Here is a 17,669-nt window from a genome sequence, read left to right as displayed (position 1 = left end):
CCATTTCCCCTCCACAGGCTGCATGTTTGAAAAGGGCCCCAGGCAGTTTTATGATGATACCTGTGTCGTCCCAGAGAAATTCGATGGTAGGTTTTTCATTGTGTATCAAGTGTTGATTTCTGTAAGAGGCTGTGGAGAGATCACCCTCGCCTCTCCTGAAAGCAGTCAACATCGCTACTTGAAGATTTTCATGCTCATCACTTACAGTGCACTCAAGTCTCGCTAAACTTTGCCTCTTATAAATTCCCTTTCCTTTTCCCATTAAGAAGCTTTTCTCTTTTGTCCTATGAGAGATCGCATTTTTAAAGACAGACAGAGTATCATTCTTGCTGAGCTTTATGTAGAATAAGAGAGGGCCCTTTCCATTGCCCGGCTGAGTACATACAGCTTGTTGTTTGAGATGTATTGAAAGCTGATCCCGTAATTAACAAAGCGGAGCAGAAAGCTTGCTACTGTGGACGCACAGATGACTAATGTAGCCTCTTGCCTTTTATTGTTCATGAAAAGATGCATTATGGAACACAGGAGCAACATAGCTGCCCATTTAGTTAGTGATTGTGCATCCTCTTTTTTTTTTTTCCTTTGGAAGATGTTCATTACTAATGCGACATTAGTTTGTAATTGCTCCAAATGGATTTAGGAAAGCATTACCTTTTTAATATCACTTGCTGTGGCAATGAAAATGAAAACATCACCCCCACATGTTAGAAAGGGGTAAGGGGTGTCAAGTTAGAGAGACTCTTCTTCTCTTGACAAAGATCGCAACAGTCAGCATCTAGAAGGAGGCTTGGGTAAAAAGCGAACAGTTGATTGACTTAGTGGTTCTTCAGAGTGGTCTCCATATTTCCTGCTTTGATTGTTTAACAGGAAATGAGCAGGGGCCTTCTGATTAGCTGATTGCACAAACCTTCAGGATCATGGCTGTAATGACTTGGTAGCTCTTGGGAGTTTTAATTGTCATTATTTAAACAGCAAAGGATATGCGCAGATTGCTCCTCTATCTCTAATTAGTTGCTTGAAGACTACTCTGTTCTCGATGCTTTTGCTACTCTTAGACTTATCAGACAGGATGACCAGTTTTGGGAATATCTGTTTCCTTAGCCTCCCTTTAAACTTGCTAAATTCATCCCAAGGTCATGGGTTAAACTCTAACACGGACCACCTTTTCAGTCTTATTCTATAATAAATGTTAGTTTTAACCTTTGAGTTTCAGAGGTGTGATGTGTGTTATTGTATTTAGCACCATTAGCAGAGTATCAAAATGCTTAAAATCTAGTATTTTTTCTCTTGAAATAAAGCAGAAAGTCTACTTTTTGGAATGACCATCATCAGTTCCTTTCATAGTTAGTGAGTTAACTTTTTAAGAAATGACGATAATTAGTATGGGCATGTAAGGAAGAAAAACAGTTCAAAATATAGACAAGATCAGGGTATAATCTAACAGGGCAAAGACAGAGTCACACTTGTCTTTGGGGAAGCTAATTGTCTTGATTATTTTTTCCCTTTGATTTTTAAATACTTCTCAGCTTCATACTAAGAAAATATTTTGGGCAAAATAGTATTGGGCTTACATTTTATAAGGAACAGAGAACAAGAAGAAAGAAAATCAAAGAATTTTTTTTTTCCTTGTGCAAGGCGAATATGATCCGTCAGTTTTATAGGCAGAAGCAATCTAAAGGTTAGACCATTTCACAGTGTTTCATTCCATCTGCAAAATTATTCTTTCACCCCCATGAAAATTTCTAAATCTTAGAAGGAAAAACTAAGATAAATAAAACTATCACTGAACAATATGACAAGACACTTCCATATTCTATAGCTTAGACCAAAACAGCATAATGATTTTTAGCAGCTATTGAGTGAAAAATTTTACTTGATTTTTTAAAAGTATTTTTTCTATCATTATTTCAAGAGGTGTATTTCTGTCTTCTGACCAAAGGAAAGTTTTAAAAAGCTTGTGATTTGGGCTGTTTTATAATTCACTCTTCATGTTAGTATATCTCCTTAAGTATATTCTGTCTAAATTGTTTCTAAACAATTTCCGAAGGAGAGAAATTCATGCATTAATAGTGATCTGCTTATAGGGCCTTAGACATTCAATTCCCAATGTGACTGGTTCCACATATTTTTGAGACAGTTTGCTGGAGCTGGAAATGTATAATCAGTAGTCATGAAACTGAGTTGTATGTGTGTTTTCTTTTGTTCGTTTGTTTGCTTTTGGTAAAACCAAAACATCTGACCAGATTTAGATCAAAGAATTGTAAACTGACACCTTTATTGCTGTAATCTATTTAATAGACTTTTACAGTTTGTATGTAGCACAAACAATCCTTTCTTGTTTAAAAATACAGATTTACAGAAAACTCTGGTGTGTTCATTTTTATGTGTATATGCATTTTTGAATTGGACTTTCAGAAAAAGAATAACAAGCTAAACTCAAATAAGTGCAATATAAACAAGAGATGAGGAAAAATGAGAGAATTTTCATTTGCTGCCAGCTGAGAAAAGCATGGTGGCAATATGAAGGTGTGGTAGAAAGATAGCATGATGGTAATCCAGTATGCCTTGCATTACCCTTGATATTTTCCTGATTTTTACTTAGCTCACAGAGTTTAAGCTGCTATTAAATTTGCTTTGAAACATTTGCATTTAAATTTTCAATAGTTTGTCACATGCAAATCAATGAGGTACTTATAAATTGTAGTTTGCAAATTTTAATTTGTATAAATAAAATGCCTGCAGCTTAAAAGTGATTACTCCCTCTCCACTGTTGCTTAGAGTAGTGTGTGTGTGTGTGTGTGTGTGTGTGTGAGTGCACATGTGTGTGTGTGAGTCACTCAGTCATGTCCGATTCTGCGACTCCATGGACTGTATAGCCTGCCAGGCTTCTCTGTCTATGGACTACCCAAGAGTGGGTAGCCTTTCCCTTCTCCAGGGGATCTTCCTGTCTCAGGAACTGAATCTGGAACTCCCACATTGCAGGCAGTTTCTTTACCATCTGAGCCACCAGGAAAGCCCTGCTTAGAGCAGTAAGAGATGGCATTAACAATGAAGTAAAGAAGTAGGATTAGATACTATAGTTTTTAAAATGTATCTGAAGAAAAAAAAAGATACAGCGTTTTTATAAGTCAATGACATCTGCGCATTTATTTTGCCCTGTGTGCATTTATATTGACCTATGCGTAGTTATCTGTAAGTTTGTAGATTCCTGGTTTATATTCAACCATTTAACTGTGTTAAATCCCTATTTAATGAAAAAGATATTTTTCATAGAAACTCTTAAATTAGTTGTGGTTTAACCATTTTTAGTGATTATTTTAATATAAATTTTATATAAATGTCATAATAATGCTAATCATAGAAACTTAAAATGTTTTTAATTTAGGAGACATAAAACAAGAGCCAGGGATGTATCGGGAAGGACCCACATACCAGCGGCGGGGATCACTTCAGCTCTGGCAGTTTTTGGTAGCTCTTCTAGACGACCCTTCAAATTCCCATTTTATTGCCTGGACTGGGAGAGGCATGGAATTTAAACTGATTGAGCCGGAAGAGGTGAGTTTCATAGATTCTATTTAGGGAAATCAGCTATGTCATAATAGAAAGACACATACTTGATTAATATGCCAAAAATTCACTTTTTAATGTTAAAATTTTAGGGGAACGTTGTGAGTGAAAAGGTAGTCCAAAGGAAAAAAAAAAAAAAGCAGGCATACATGTAAAATAAGAAATGAACGTGTTACAGGCTTGTTCCAGTTGAATACCATCCCATAGAACTGATGCTGAAGAAAATCAGCGGGAAGTTTACTGTGCGTGCGCGCTAAGTCACTCAGTTGTATCTGACTCTGTAGGGCAGGGCCTGGGCCTTCTCTAAAGATGCTTCTAAGTTGGGCATGTTGGATGGTCTTTGAGAAAGAGAGGAACGTGCATCAGGTTCAACTCATTTTAGGGAGAGAGGAATCGTTCTTGAGAATTAGAAGTTATTAACTGGACAATCTTGATTTTTGGCAGGAGGGTCGGAGAGAAACATTTAGAGGACTAAGTCATGTGTAAGAGGGCTGTCGGGGAGACACAGTTGTGGGAATACAGGCACTCAAAGGCCGCAGTGGGAAACTCTCACTCCTTAGGTGTCTCTTAGGAGACACAGACCCATAGGAATATTGTTTCCCTTTGATTAATGGTGATACCTGTTTCGGATCAGCTGGGCGGTATACACTCCATTGGAAGGTAAGAATAAAGTTTAAAATGTCACCATGATACCTAAGAAATTGCCAGAATGAGAGGACTCTGGATAGAGATACAATGGGTAAATGGAGCTCCTTTCACTCTGTTCAGTTGTCTTACCCACTTCTAACCTGCCCTTGTGTACATACAAGTGGAGTATTTTCCTATAAAACTTCCCAGTTCAATGTTTATTCTTCTCGGGAGTAGCTTTAGATTTAAGCCCACTGTTATTATATACAGTGTAACCTACCAAATAGCATTTGGACCTCAAGGGAAAGGTGACGTTTTATATTTATTTACACTTTTGGAAGAATTTTCTCTGTGCTGGGTCTTGGTGGCAGTGTGCAGTCTTCTCATGTGGTAGCTTGTCTTGTTATGGAGCAGGGTCTCTAAAGCACAGGATCAGTGGTTGTGACATACCAGCTTTAGCTGTCCCTCAACAGGTAGAATCTTCCTGGACCAGGAATCGAACCCAGGTGCCCCACATTGGCAGGCAGACTCTCAACCACTATACCAGCAGGAAAGTTTGAAGGGCCAACTTTCATTAAAGTTTGTGTCTTTTCATGAAAGATGCTTTCTCTCTTTACATTAGCTGAGAAAGCATTGGGAGACTTTTAGCTAACATGGCTATGACTAAACACCCCAGAAAAGTAAAAAAAAAAAAATTCAGAGATATCTATTTTTTTTAACTTAAATTAATTTGTTTCATGTAGATTTGACATCTACAACCTAGGCTAATGGACCTATATACATCTTATATTATCTGCTCTGTGAGTCCATGTATTCAGTCATAATCAGATAATATGTCCTAATTTGATATCCAGAAGATAAGATGATAGTACTTGTAAAGATTTAAGGGATTTGTCTGATTCGAGTATGGATTGAATAAAGTATGAAATGAGAAGAACTAATGAGCACAATTAAGTCTACTCCAGGTTATATCAATGAGAGGGTATGTTTCCATCTTCTTTAGCCCCACACCAAGTATACACAGATACATGCATAATACCTACCCACACACAGAGGGCTCAGGATCAAAACTGTAAGTATCCATTATCAAGTATGGGCTAAATGTTTGGGTAGTTGAATTTTGTATTGTGTCTAAAACTTAATTTGGCTTGATTTGGCTGTCAAAGGAAACTCATTTTTATGTAGATGTACTTAAATAATTTAAGTGAAAGAACCACAAAAATGTGAAGCACTAAAGATTGAGGCTAGAATCACTTAACATAAAGTAATTTGAAAGCCTGTTAAGTAATGATGAGAATGTGAGCTCTTCATCTCATGAAAGATGTTAATAATCACTGCAAGAGTTGGTTCATGCCAGACCTTAAGGACATCCAGCAGGGATTTATATCAGTTACTTCTGTCCATCTGTGATTAAAGTGAGCAGAAACAGAATTTTTTTATTGTTGCCACGGGCTTCCCTGATAGCTCAGCTGGTAAAGAATCTGCTTTAAATGCAGGAGACCACAGTTCGATTCCTGGGTCAGGAAGATCCCCTGGAGAAGGGAAAGGCTACTCACTCCAATATTCTGGCCTGGAGAATTCCATGGACTGTATTGTCCATGGGGTCGCAAAGAGTAGGACGGCCTTCACTTTCACTTTCATTTGTTAAGATGGGGGTATTACTGAATTACATCAGTGATTATTGATCCACTTAGAAGTGTAAAAATTCTTAGGCAAGTGATTAAGTTCTTTATGTGTTGACTTTTAAGCTGATCCTGTTGAAACAACTAGAATAGGAGACTTGACCAGGAGACCATTATGTTACATCGGATTGTGAATCTCTGTGACTTTTTAATTTTTTTAGTCTAGAAGGAATACAATTATATCTGTTCTTATGACAAACTAGCATTTAGATACCTTTTCTGTGGCAGACTCTTAAAGTAAAAAAAGAGCTGAGGAATTCAGCGAGTCCGCAGACCATTTCCAAAGAGTAACTAACTCCCTGGCAATAACGAAGTAAGCACTGAACGTCTCCGAAGGCCTTTTGTTCAAAATGAAACATTCCATTTCTGATTGCTGCATTGCTCACTGCTGCAATTGCTTCCATCAGGCAATGACTCTGCTGTTTATGTTTAAATTTCTTCTTTGGGAAGTGTTTGTGAAATTCCTTTAGTCTCCGTGGCCCCTGGTCACCCTCTTCTTTCAATCACACAGCAGTTCTTTGAGGGTCTGTGACAGCGCAGCTCATGAAAGGTGGCTGTGAAACCATCCTTGTTGGAATTACTTTAAGTTCCACTTGTTTATATTCCATCTTGCAGTTTAAAATGATACGGAGTGAGATTTCAGTCTTGCACTGATCATCTGCTCCGTGTGTTTAGGATAACTTCAGCAAGCGCATAATCTTTACTTTCTCTTCTTTGAGATACTTAAAATTATGGTATCTTATTTTTGAATTAATCATGGGTTCAGGGAACAGTTAATGACATAGCAAAGCATCTACAGGACACGGCATGCTAAGTCACTGCAGTTGTGTCCAACTCTTTGCAACCCCATGCACTATAGCCTACCAGGCTTACCTTGTCCATGGGGATTCTGCAGGCAAGAATACTGGAGTGGGTTGCCATTTCCTCCTCTGGGGGACCTTCCTGACCCAGAGATCAAACCCACATCTCTTACATCTCCTTTATTCACAGGTGGGTTTTTACTACTAATGCCACCTAAGTGGAAGTCTTTTGGTAATATTCAAGATTGTTGAGCTGGAAGAGTTATCGAGAAGTCTGATAGCCAGGCCCAGGTTGCGGTTTCTAGGTTTACTGTTGCATATTCAAGCATGATTTTTAAAAATAAATTGAATAATATTAATAATTGAACAATTACATTGTCCTATTTAATTCATTTGACGATAAGGGTAACTGCTATAGTGCTACAGAGATCTTTCCACTCTCCTCACTGACAGCCAGCATTTTCATTGGAAAGAACGTTATAAGGAAGTTACCTCAAGTATTGTCACTGTTGTACACGCTAATGTTGAAAATGGTCCTTTGGCTGGATTAGTGGTGATTGTGATGGGCCATTGGTGAGGGCTGGATGGACTTTCTTAGTTGTTGGATGGTCTAACCTGTCCTGGAAGTTTTTATGTTATCTGTTCATTTTAAGTTTCAGTCTTTTAAAACAATTTTACTATGATAGGAACACAACATGGGATGTATCTTCTTATCCAGTTTTTAAGTGCTTGGTCCAATATTGTAAACTAGAGGCACAGTGTTAAAGCAGATTTCTAGATCTCATTCCTTTATCTTCCATAACGTGTCTGTATCTCCTAGGCATATGGGTATGTCTCATTTTCCTCAACTTTATGATAAATGTGATATTGAAATAGCTCTAAAAATAAATTTGATTGTTTTAATATGTCTGCTGATACCCACAGTGCTGTGAATTAGCTGGCATCAGAAAAGTCAAACTCTGCTTACAATATTTAAAAAAAAGGCATCTTTTTCTCCCTAAAGACCTCCTTTGGGGAGAGAGAAAGTTGTTAAGTTTGTCGCAGGTTATTTTGCTTTCTAGGTATATCCTGGTGAGCTAGAAAAAAATTATTAAGAAATGCCAAAGTATTCAGAAATTGTTGTTCAGTTTAAGGAGATACTGATAATTTATTTTCACATCCCCTCCAGGTTTGTAGGCTCTTCAGTTGTCCTGTCTGTTAAAGATTCACTGATGTCCATTGTTAGCTGTTTAAAAGATGTTTTATTTAGAAAGTATTGCTTTCACTTATTATTGTCACTTGCCCATCACACTATTGCTCCCAACATTTACATTAAAATTAAGTTTATCTTAATTAATGAAATTAATTAATGGGTTGATTAATATTAATGGAATCCATTAGTTAACCCATTAATTAATGGAATATTAATGTGTGTCTGTCACTTTGAGTTTCTATTTGGAGATACATAGTCACAGGGATGTGACATCTCATATTTTGCTTTTAAAAAGTATACTGATGGTATGTGACTAAATTACATTGTATCTTCATTCAGGAAATAGAAATTAGTGAGAGGGAAAATAGGAAAGATCAGTGTTTTTTAAAGAAAAAAAACAAACAAACCACAGAGAAAGGTTATTGCTAATAAAATAGAGTATTTCTGCAAAGCATTCTATAAGATTTTGGTATATGACACACAACAGCTTGGAATTCTGAGAACTTGAAGGAGAACGCTAACCCAATTAGAAAATGCTCTCTCCGGGTTGCCTAGGTATACACGGGTGCTGCAATTTCTGCTCAGATGAAGCAAAAGTGGAAATTAATGAGGATGTGACTTTGACTGGGGTCACAAAAGCAGGCTACCCTGTTCTGGATCATCTACAGCTAGCCCAGGATCGTGGGGACGGAGGGGATACAGATTCATTGAGGAAGGAGGTTTTGCTAAAGCTCTATTGAAGAACTTTGTCTTTGCCAGAAAAGTTGCACTTCCAAAGCCATATTATAAAAAGCTCAGAGATTGTTCATGAAACCACAAAATGGATATTCTTCTTTAGAGATTTTTGTTGGTGGACTCATATACATGGTGACCTTTTTTGCTTCCTTCTTATTTTTAGCATCTAATTACTCTTCTTTAAATGAATGCTTAATTCTACCAGTTTAGTATTGACTGCACTTTTTTTATTTTCTGATGCTGCTTCAGGCAATAAAAATTATGTACAGTTCATCTTACTAATTTGTGCACACTATGCCACTTGTCTTTAGCCAGTGTGTTTTAGCCACTGTCAAGCAGGGTATCTTTTTTCCTTTGATTTATCATAACCTCAAAAACACCTTTACCAAGAGATCTTTATTTATAGATAAAGTTGCTCTTGATCTTTAGTTTTTAATCTGAAAAAGAAATAAGAAGGAAAAAGCAGAAAGGAGACCTCAGAAGGGGAAATATGCCTCATTTTGGTGAATTGCAGCCTGTTCATTCCCGTTGTCAACACATTCCCTTATTTCCATTTAACTTTGTATCCAAAACAATAGTGACAATGAATTCTATTGTGATGTTTCAGAATGATCACTTAGTGCCTGGTTGCAAAAGCAAACCAGGACCCAGGAAATGCAGATCATGATAGCTTTTGCCTCTTATACATATGCCATCGATTTGGATATGTTTTAGATGGTTTGGAAGTAATTAATGAATTAACTTAATTGTTATGAAATATGTTGATAAGATAATACTTAACACAACAATGTGATTCTGTCTCAATGGCAGGTGGCCAGGCGTTGGGGGATTCAGAAAAACAGGCCAGCTATGAACTATGATAAACTTAGCCGTTCACTCCGCTATTATTATGAGAAAGGAATCATGCAAAAGGTGAGCAGCTAACACAGCATTAAAATTTATTGAAATGTTTCACATTCATCCGCATGTCATACTTCAAAGCCACATATCATTGCATTGCTGAAGCAAGGTTTTCACTCACTTTAACGTATGCTTAGCTGTTGGTTTTCCTATTACAAGACCTTCTGTTTATAAATTTATGAGCATTATAGGCAAATGTGTAATACAAAATAGGAGATTTTCTGTAAGTCCCCACTTAGCTGTGTTTGGTTAAAAAAATCCTGCTTTAGTACTAATATGGCAATATATGTCCCCAAAAGTTGTTGACATTTTGCTCATTCTCCACAATTATACAGTTTTGAATATTAGCTGAATGTTTCCTTTCCTCCTCTTTTTCTGATTCTTAAAACAGAGCATTTCTTGTTCTCATTCTGAAAAACATCTTTTCTTGGCTGATTTCATTACTTGACAGCTTAACATCTTAAACAGTTGATTTGAAATAAGTATTTAATCTTGTCTTGTTGGCATAATGACATTAAATATGCTTTATTTCAAATGAGTGTGTCTTAATATTTCAAGGTAGCTTGTTTAAAAAGTGTGAGACAAAACAAATAAATTACACTTGGGACAAAATCTAAAATTTTTGAAGAAGGTAATGAATAAATAAAGATAAAACATTTGGGTATTTGTTATTATTAATATCCTTCAGCCTTGCATTGTGCTCAATCTATTAGTCTTGACTGTGAACGGCGTTTTAGGATTTATCCATTGTGAACGTTACATTATAGTTTCATTATGTGTCCTTTGTTCATTTGTGGAAACATGAACATAGTTACATATTACAGATCATGGCATAGTTTTATGTCACCATGCTGCTGCTACTGCTAAGTCGCTTCAGTCGTATCCGACTCTCTGCGACCCCATACACAGCAGCCCAACAGGCTCCTCCGCCCCTGGGATTCTCCAGGCAAGAACACTGGAGTGGATTGCCATTTCCTTCTCCAGTGCATGAAAGTGAAAAGTGAAAGTGAAGTCGCTCAGTCATATCCGACTCTTTGTGACCCCATGGACTGCAGCCCACCAGGCTCCTCCATCCATGATTTTCTAGGCAAGAGTACTGGAGTGGGGTGCCAGTGCCTTCTCCGTAGCTATTCTCTCCATAGCTATTGTCACCATAGCTATGCCAAGAAAAACTATACCAGTTGGTCCATGACAATGGTAAAAGAAGAGGGGGAAATAGCATCATTTGGGCTTTCTGGACCAAAGGCAATCTGGTGTCTGGTTAGCCAGCCAATAAGTTAGAACTTCAAAGAGCCTTAAAAGATAAAGCTGAATTGGATTCTTAATTGCTTCCTGTTTCCCTGAATCTCACCCTCAAATTGTAAAACCAGTTACTATCTGCTCCATCTTCTCCATCTCAGTCCTGGTGTCTTTTTTTTTAGTTCTTCCCTTTCTTTCACCAACCACTCCCGTTCACAGCCAACCTTTTGCAGATACATACCATCCTTTCAGTTTTCATCACCGTCTTCATAATCGGGCATAGCAAGTAAACGGGCACAGTAGGTCCTCTGCGGGTCCCCTGCGCAGTGGTACACAGCAGTAACAAATGCAGTCATGACTTTGGTTTGCATGTTAGCGTCGTGTTAGATGACTGGTTTTGAACAGATTCTTCTGCTAGTAAGCAGCAATATTCTTTCCAAATGAAGCTGCTGTGATCGTTAAATGAAATAATATGCTAGAGACACTTGCCTTGTACCTGGTGCAGTGAAAGTCTCCAGCAGATGGTATCTGTGAATAAATCTTGCACCTTGAAGCCAAGACATATTTAGCTTGTATATCTTGACTAGTAAGCCCTTTATTAAAGGGAGCAGTCACAGAGGCTAAAAAGTATCTCAAAATATCTAATCATACTTCAACTTTTACACAGTGTTTAAAGGGGTATCTGCAGGATGTTATGTCTGTTCTTAGATATTCTCAAAGGTATTCAAACTTATGCTTATTATTGATATCATTATTTCCATATCCCCATTTATTTATCCAGTTATCACACATCCCATTTACCTCTTATTTTAAGAAAATAATAAGGCAAGATGCTTTCAAATGATCAAATGATAGCATAGATGTTGGAATACAGAGAAAAATGTTGTGGCTCCTCATATTTTCCCTATTAGGCTGTAATTGCCAAGGTAAACTCTTAGTAACTATTTATCAGCCAACATAGGATAGCAAAATGTGTACTTAACAGGCCTTTTGGGTATCACATATGATATAAGGAAGAATAGACCGTTTAAAGGTGAAAATGCAAAAGTTGAAGTGTACTTATAACTAGTACAACAATCAAGACTTTCGACAGTTTTTGCAGACATGCATATTTACTCATTACACATGTTGAGCCAGCCTACTTGCTGCTCTCTGATACACCTGTGGCTTTCTCATTGCTTCATTTTCTCCCTGATAACATAATGGATAAGTAAGTCCTAAGATAGTCATTCAGAGGAAAATTGTGCAGTCCTTTAAAAAAAATATGAGGCAGAATTACATATTTTAATGTGTAGGGGAAAATATTTATCTGATGATGCTTGTATATGAACTTAAAATTCTCTGTATATGTAGTGTATGTCAAAGAATATTAAGTGAAAAATTAAAAAATACAACCAAAGTGTATCAAAACATGAAAGAAAGCCTGATTATTTCAGTAGCTATGAAGGAAGAAATGGTGAAGTAATGATTATTATACATTATAATAGACCATACATGTATATGTTTTTACTTCAAAATTTAGAAGTGCCTAAATAAAAGTATATATAGACATTTAAGTATTGGTTATTTCTGAATGATATAATCAAATTATTATTTCTTTTGGCTTAATCTGTAATTTCAAGTTTTCCTCCAATATTACTGTACTATTCTTGAAATTTTAAGAGTTAACACATAATTTAAATAGCTAGCCTTTCAAAGCTCAGTTCAAAAGATAACCTCCTGGTTTAATTCTGATTCATCTCTCTTGCAAAATTAATGTTTTACCTAAGCATTACTATTTATATATACTCAATGTATAACATTGTCCATATTGTAATTGTATTACTAATAAGAGGATTCATTATGTTCCTTAATTGTTTATCAAACCTTGTTCTAAACTCTGTGGCATTTAACATAATCCGATAAATAGAGTAGTAGCTCTAAATATGTTTACTGAAAGAAAAAGTAAAACAGTGTATCAAGGCAGGGTCCTTAAGAGATTTTATAATGCTGATTGCATATCATACATTTTAATTCCCCACAATGACTTATAAAATAATTTCTAATTATAACCACTAGCAACAGGTTGTACAAAAACATTCCAGTAGTCTAAAGCAAAGCAAATGGCTCCTTCTCAGTGGCCACAAGCAAAACAAAGCCAGTTATTAAATGCTCTGAGATATGCTGGCCAATTACTTCATTTTTTTTCTCAAAATACTTTGAACAAAGGAATAACATGAAAACTGGGATTTAGTATTGTTGAGCTTTGTTTCTGATAGGGCCTATTTTTACTTTTGTGGCAGTTTCACCATTTCACCTTTATGAACTTAATTTCCTTTTTATAAAGGGCTAAAGTGAATAAACTTATGCCAGACTCCTCTGTTTGCATGCCCTGTGCTCGAAACTTCCATCTCAGTCTTGGAACAGGCTTTCCAAGAAGCCATCGCTGCCTCCATTTCATCAAAAAAAAGGGGAACCGAGGGTGGTTTAAGAAACTTGTAAGTGTTGGCTGTTTTCAAGCCTAAGGATATTCACAGTATTTGAATTCTCTTGAAGTCTCGAAATTGATTTCTCTTATAGGGTAAAAAAAAAAAAAAAAATCCAGGGCAAAAAACATTCTAAGTCTGAGTCTAGAACAACAGTGCTCTTTGGTAGTTTTTTCCCTACAAACAAGCACAGACAGTTTATAAACCATGAATTCACCATTCCCCCACGTTACAAAGCAACTAGCAGAGGTGTTGAGTAATTTTCACCTTTCTAAAATTACTGAACTCAACATACACACACACAGTCAGTATCGAACTTAATACAAAGAACTGTATTCATCCACTCCCACCCCCTACCCCAAACCCTCTGGGCTTTTGAGAAGCTCAGCATTGTCTATTAATGGCAGCGGGGGAGGGCTGTATTTGTTTCACTCAATTGTTTATAATTTCCTAGAGAAGCATTACTCTTCAAAATTTAAGTTTGGGACGTGTCATTTCCTACAAATTACGCTCCTTCTCCTTTATTTCAGGCAGCTGTCACATTTCTTTTTCTCATTTCCTCCCTACGTATTGTATATTTTAAATTCCTTTCACTTTTTTTACACCTCTTAATTCAATTTGACACTATATACACATCCTTAACGTCTGTCTAAGGCATCTTGCTTTCATTTTTAAAAGTGATGTACCCAGGATAATACTGCCCTGTTGATCCATCTTTCATTTAAATAAGGCTATGCGTCTTTCTTTTTTCAGATGAGAATATACAGCGCAAAAGAAAAAAATTAAAGGAAAGAGAAAGAATAGTTCATCCTGCGAATCAGTGAAGCACTAGTCTAGTCTTATTAGGAACACAATCCATTTTTTTCTTTTAAGGTTTGAAAGTTTAGCTTTTCTATAATTTCGGAATGTTAAGAGGGAAACACTACACTTTAAATGTCTTGTTATTTTATAAGTACAAAAGCTATTACCTTTTCAAACAGAGGGGAAAAAAATTTAATGTGAGATGCCTGCATGAAATCATTGATTTTTTTCCCCCCAAATAACAATGTAAGTTTACATTTATATTAAAACAACAAACTGCTAAGTTTCCAGTTTTATCTAAAATGAATGTAATTATCACTCAAGGTCAGCATTTTGCATTTCCCTCGCTTGAACTGTAATTTATCCCACAAAGTGAGGAATTTTTTTTTTCCCCATCTGTATCTGTTAATACTTGATTGCCTTTTCTTTTGTTATCCATCCTTTCTGGAGCATTAAACCATGTTTTTGTTCATTTCTCTCCCTGCATTCCCCATTTGGGAATGGTGAAGATGAGGTTGTGTTTTTATGTGTGTGTGTTTTAATTGAGGTGTAATTGACGTAATGACCTTGCTTCCAATGTAAAATATAATGATTGGATATCTGTATCTCTTGCAAAACGCTCACTATTCTAAGTTTAGGTACCATCCCGACATCCCACATAAGGATGGGCTTTTTCTTCCATGTTTCCCTCAGGTGGCTGGAGAGAGATATGTCTACAAATTTGTGTGTGATCCAGAAGCCCTCTTCTCCATGGCCTTTCCAGATAATCAGCGCCCACTGCTGAAGACAGACATGGAGCGCCACATCAACGAAGAGGACACGGTGCCTCTGTCCCACTTTGACGAGAGCATGGCCTACATGCCAGAAGGGGGCTGCTGCAACCCCCACCCCTATAACGAAGGCTACGTGTATTAACACAGTGACAGTCAAGGGCCTCCTCGCGCTTCTGCTCTTTTGCAAGATGAAGAGAACCTCTGAATTCTCTTCAACATTTGATTTTTGTCATTTGTATTTTATTTTTAAATAATAATACACAAAAAGGGGCTTTCCTGTTGCATTGTTCTATGGTCTGCAATGGACTGCGCACTTTATTTGAGGGTGGGTGGGGGTAACCTAAACATTTATTCTGTGTAACAGGAAGATAATGGGTGAATGGGAGGGGGGATTGGGGTATTACTTTTTACTTAGGCTTGGGATGGGGTCCTACAAGTTTTAAGTATGATGAAGCTACATCATGTTGATTTGATTTCATAACAACCTAGAAAATGTTCATTTCCTCTGGGTATCTATGGTACAGTTAATTCACATTGTGTAAATATCCACTTGGAGACTATCTGCCTTGGGCATTTTCCCCTAGCATTTCTGTGTCTCCGCAAGGTGTACAAAAAAAAAAAACAACAAAAAAAAACTACTGTAAAAGGCAGTTTAATTGTTAGAAATGACTGTTTTTGCACCTCTTGTAAAAAGTTATTTAGAGATTGCATTTACTGTTTTTTTGTTTTGTTTTGCTTTATATATGACTCCCAGAGGAAAACCATACAATGGGTATTCTCTCTGAAGCTGAGTAATCACCATGACTGTAAATGAGGGGCACAATTTTGGACTCTGGCTCCAAACTGAGTCACAGGCCAGTAGCAGTACACGTATCTGGTGCCACCTTGCTATTTAGATACAGATAATACTGTCCTTTAAATATTTTGAAACCCATTTCAGTTGCATAATGATATTTTTCATGGTCCTTTGAGATCTTCATTTAAATGTTAAATCTGGGATCGCAATGAAGCAAAAAATATCTGTCTCCATTCACTTCCTTCAGTACATAAAAACATTATTTAATCAATAAGAATTAACTGTACTAAATCACATATTATGCTGTTCTAGATACAGCAAGCACTTCTTAAGAAAAATATCCAATACACTAAATAGGTACTATAGTAATTTTTAGACATGGTACCCATTGATATGCATTTAAACCTTTTACTGCTGTGTTATGTTGATAACATATATAAATATTAGATAATGCTAATGCTTCTGCTGCTGTCTTTTCTGTAATATTCTCTTTCATGCTGAATTTACTATGACCATTTATAAGCAATGCAGTTAACTACAGATAGCATTTCAGGACAAAATAGATGACTCAAACCATTTATTGCTTAAAAAATAGCTTCTGCCATGCTATGCTATAAGCAGCTTTTATGCACACTGACAAAATGAAGAGTAAGCTTCAGCTTGCTAAGGGAAATTGTGGAAACTTTTGGTGAAATGGAAAATTATTTACAAACTGTTAAAGAATATGAGGAAGTTGCTGTATGACATAGTGCTGGCACTGATATTATCCATCATCTTGTTTTGGACGCTTGTGTAAATGTGATTGGATTGTTTGAAAGAAGATTTAAAGATTTAAAGTTTCAAAGGTTTTTGTTTTGGTTTTGTTTTGCATTTGGAGGAAATAGTGAAAGCAGGGTATGTTGTTCTGTTTACCTTGACAAAACCATAAGTAAATGGTGTTATAGTATCTCTGATTAGCTTGCTAAAATGATTCAAGCAAAAAACATAAATTTTGTTCACTATCTCAGAGGAAAAAAAATTTAGAGAGTCAATAACAAAATGTTTTTTTTTTTAATCCTAAACACAAAGCCAAAATCAACTTACAAAAGATTTTCATGATGAACACAGGAAAAATTGTTGAAAGATGATCTCCTGGCTACCCATTTTCCAGCATGACATTGATCACAGTTCATGTCTCTAAACTCAACAGTTATTGGGAAACCCACATAACATAACCTATACTACTCACATTTATTCCTACCAAAATAATTCTAATTTCAACATATTTACATAACTTGTGATTTCAATGGTTGTTCTACATTTACATTATATATCATTAGGCCCATTATGGGTTAACAAATATGCCTTAAAAATCAGAATCCCACCCCCCCCCACCCACCCACTATGCTCATGTGGCCATTTACAGTACTTAGAATAAAAATGGATTTTAAAATATTCAGCTAAAATTTTATTGGAAAGAGAATTGACACATTTGGAGAAATTGAAAGTAGGTCTTTAAAATATGATCCAAGTGAAAATTATATTGAGAATACTTTTTCTTTTTTCTCTCATTTTCTTTTATTCTTTTAAAAATTCTAGTTTGATAGTGAAAAAGAATCGGACTATGAGCTATTTTAAAGAATCAAGGAAGAATTGGTATTGATTATATAGTATTTAAGGACAAATTATATATTTTGCTGTTTATGGTAGTAACTCACTGAATAAAAAAAGTAATTGGCCAACATTAAGTATATTTCCAACACAGAAGGGTTCAAAACATTGCATTATAAACTCTTTTGGGAAATGTATCTAAAGGGTTTTTTTTTTTAAGTTCTGTTTCTTATTCTACTTTTTGTTTGGTTGTATTTTTATTTTCAGATAGATTAATAAATCTGGCAGCTGATTTCTGCAAGATTCTTGTGTTTTGAATTTCTAATTGAATTGGCTATTCAAACATAGAAATCAATAATGTAACATTTTCCTTCAACTTGGTAAAAGAAACTAAAGAAGTATTTCCCCTCATGTTTGCTGCCTCTCGATGCCAATACCCAAGGCATTAATTACAATAAAGAGTGGTACCTCTCAAATAAGTAATGAAAAATGACTTTCCTTA

General features: G+C 36.0%; 1 protein-coding gene across 3 annotated transcripts in view; it reads left to right on the top strand.

The window, feature by feature from the left end:
* Window positions 1-17,468, top strand: part of ETV1 (ETS variant transcription factor 1) — a 98,069-nt gene extending 80,601 nt beyond the window's left edge. For all 3 annotated transcript variants that reach the window (XM_006061772.4, XM_006061771.4, XM_006061775.4), the window contains 4 exons: window positions 18-86; window positions 3,386-3,555; window positions 9,414-9,515; window positions 14,702-17,468. In XM_006061772.4, the coding sequence (XP_006061834.2) occupies window positions 18-86; window positions 3,386-3,555; window positions 9,414-9,515; window positions 14,702-14,923 (563 nt within the window). In that variant the 3' untranslated portion in view covers window positions 14,924-17,468. The remainder of the gene's footprint in view (window positions 1-17; window positions 87-3,385; window positions 3,556-9,413; window positions 9,516-14,701) is intronic.
* The last annotated feature ends 201 nt before the right edge of the window (window positions 17,469-17,669 follow it).

Source organism: Bubalus bubalis, chromosome 8 (assembly GCF_019923935.1).
Source record: "Bubalus bubalis isolate 160015118507 breed Murrah chromosome 8, NDDB_SH_1, whole genome shotgun sequence".
NCBI lineage: Eukaryota > Metazoa > Chordata > Mammalia > Artiodactyla > Bovidae > Bubalus > Bubalus bubalis.
This window is presented reverse-complemented; position numbering and strand designations above follow the sequence as displayed.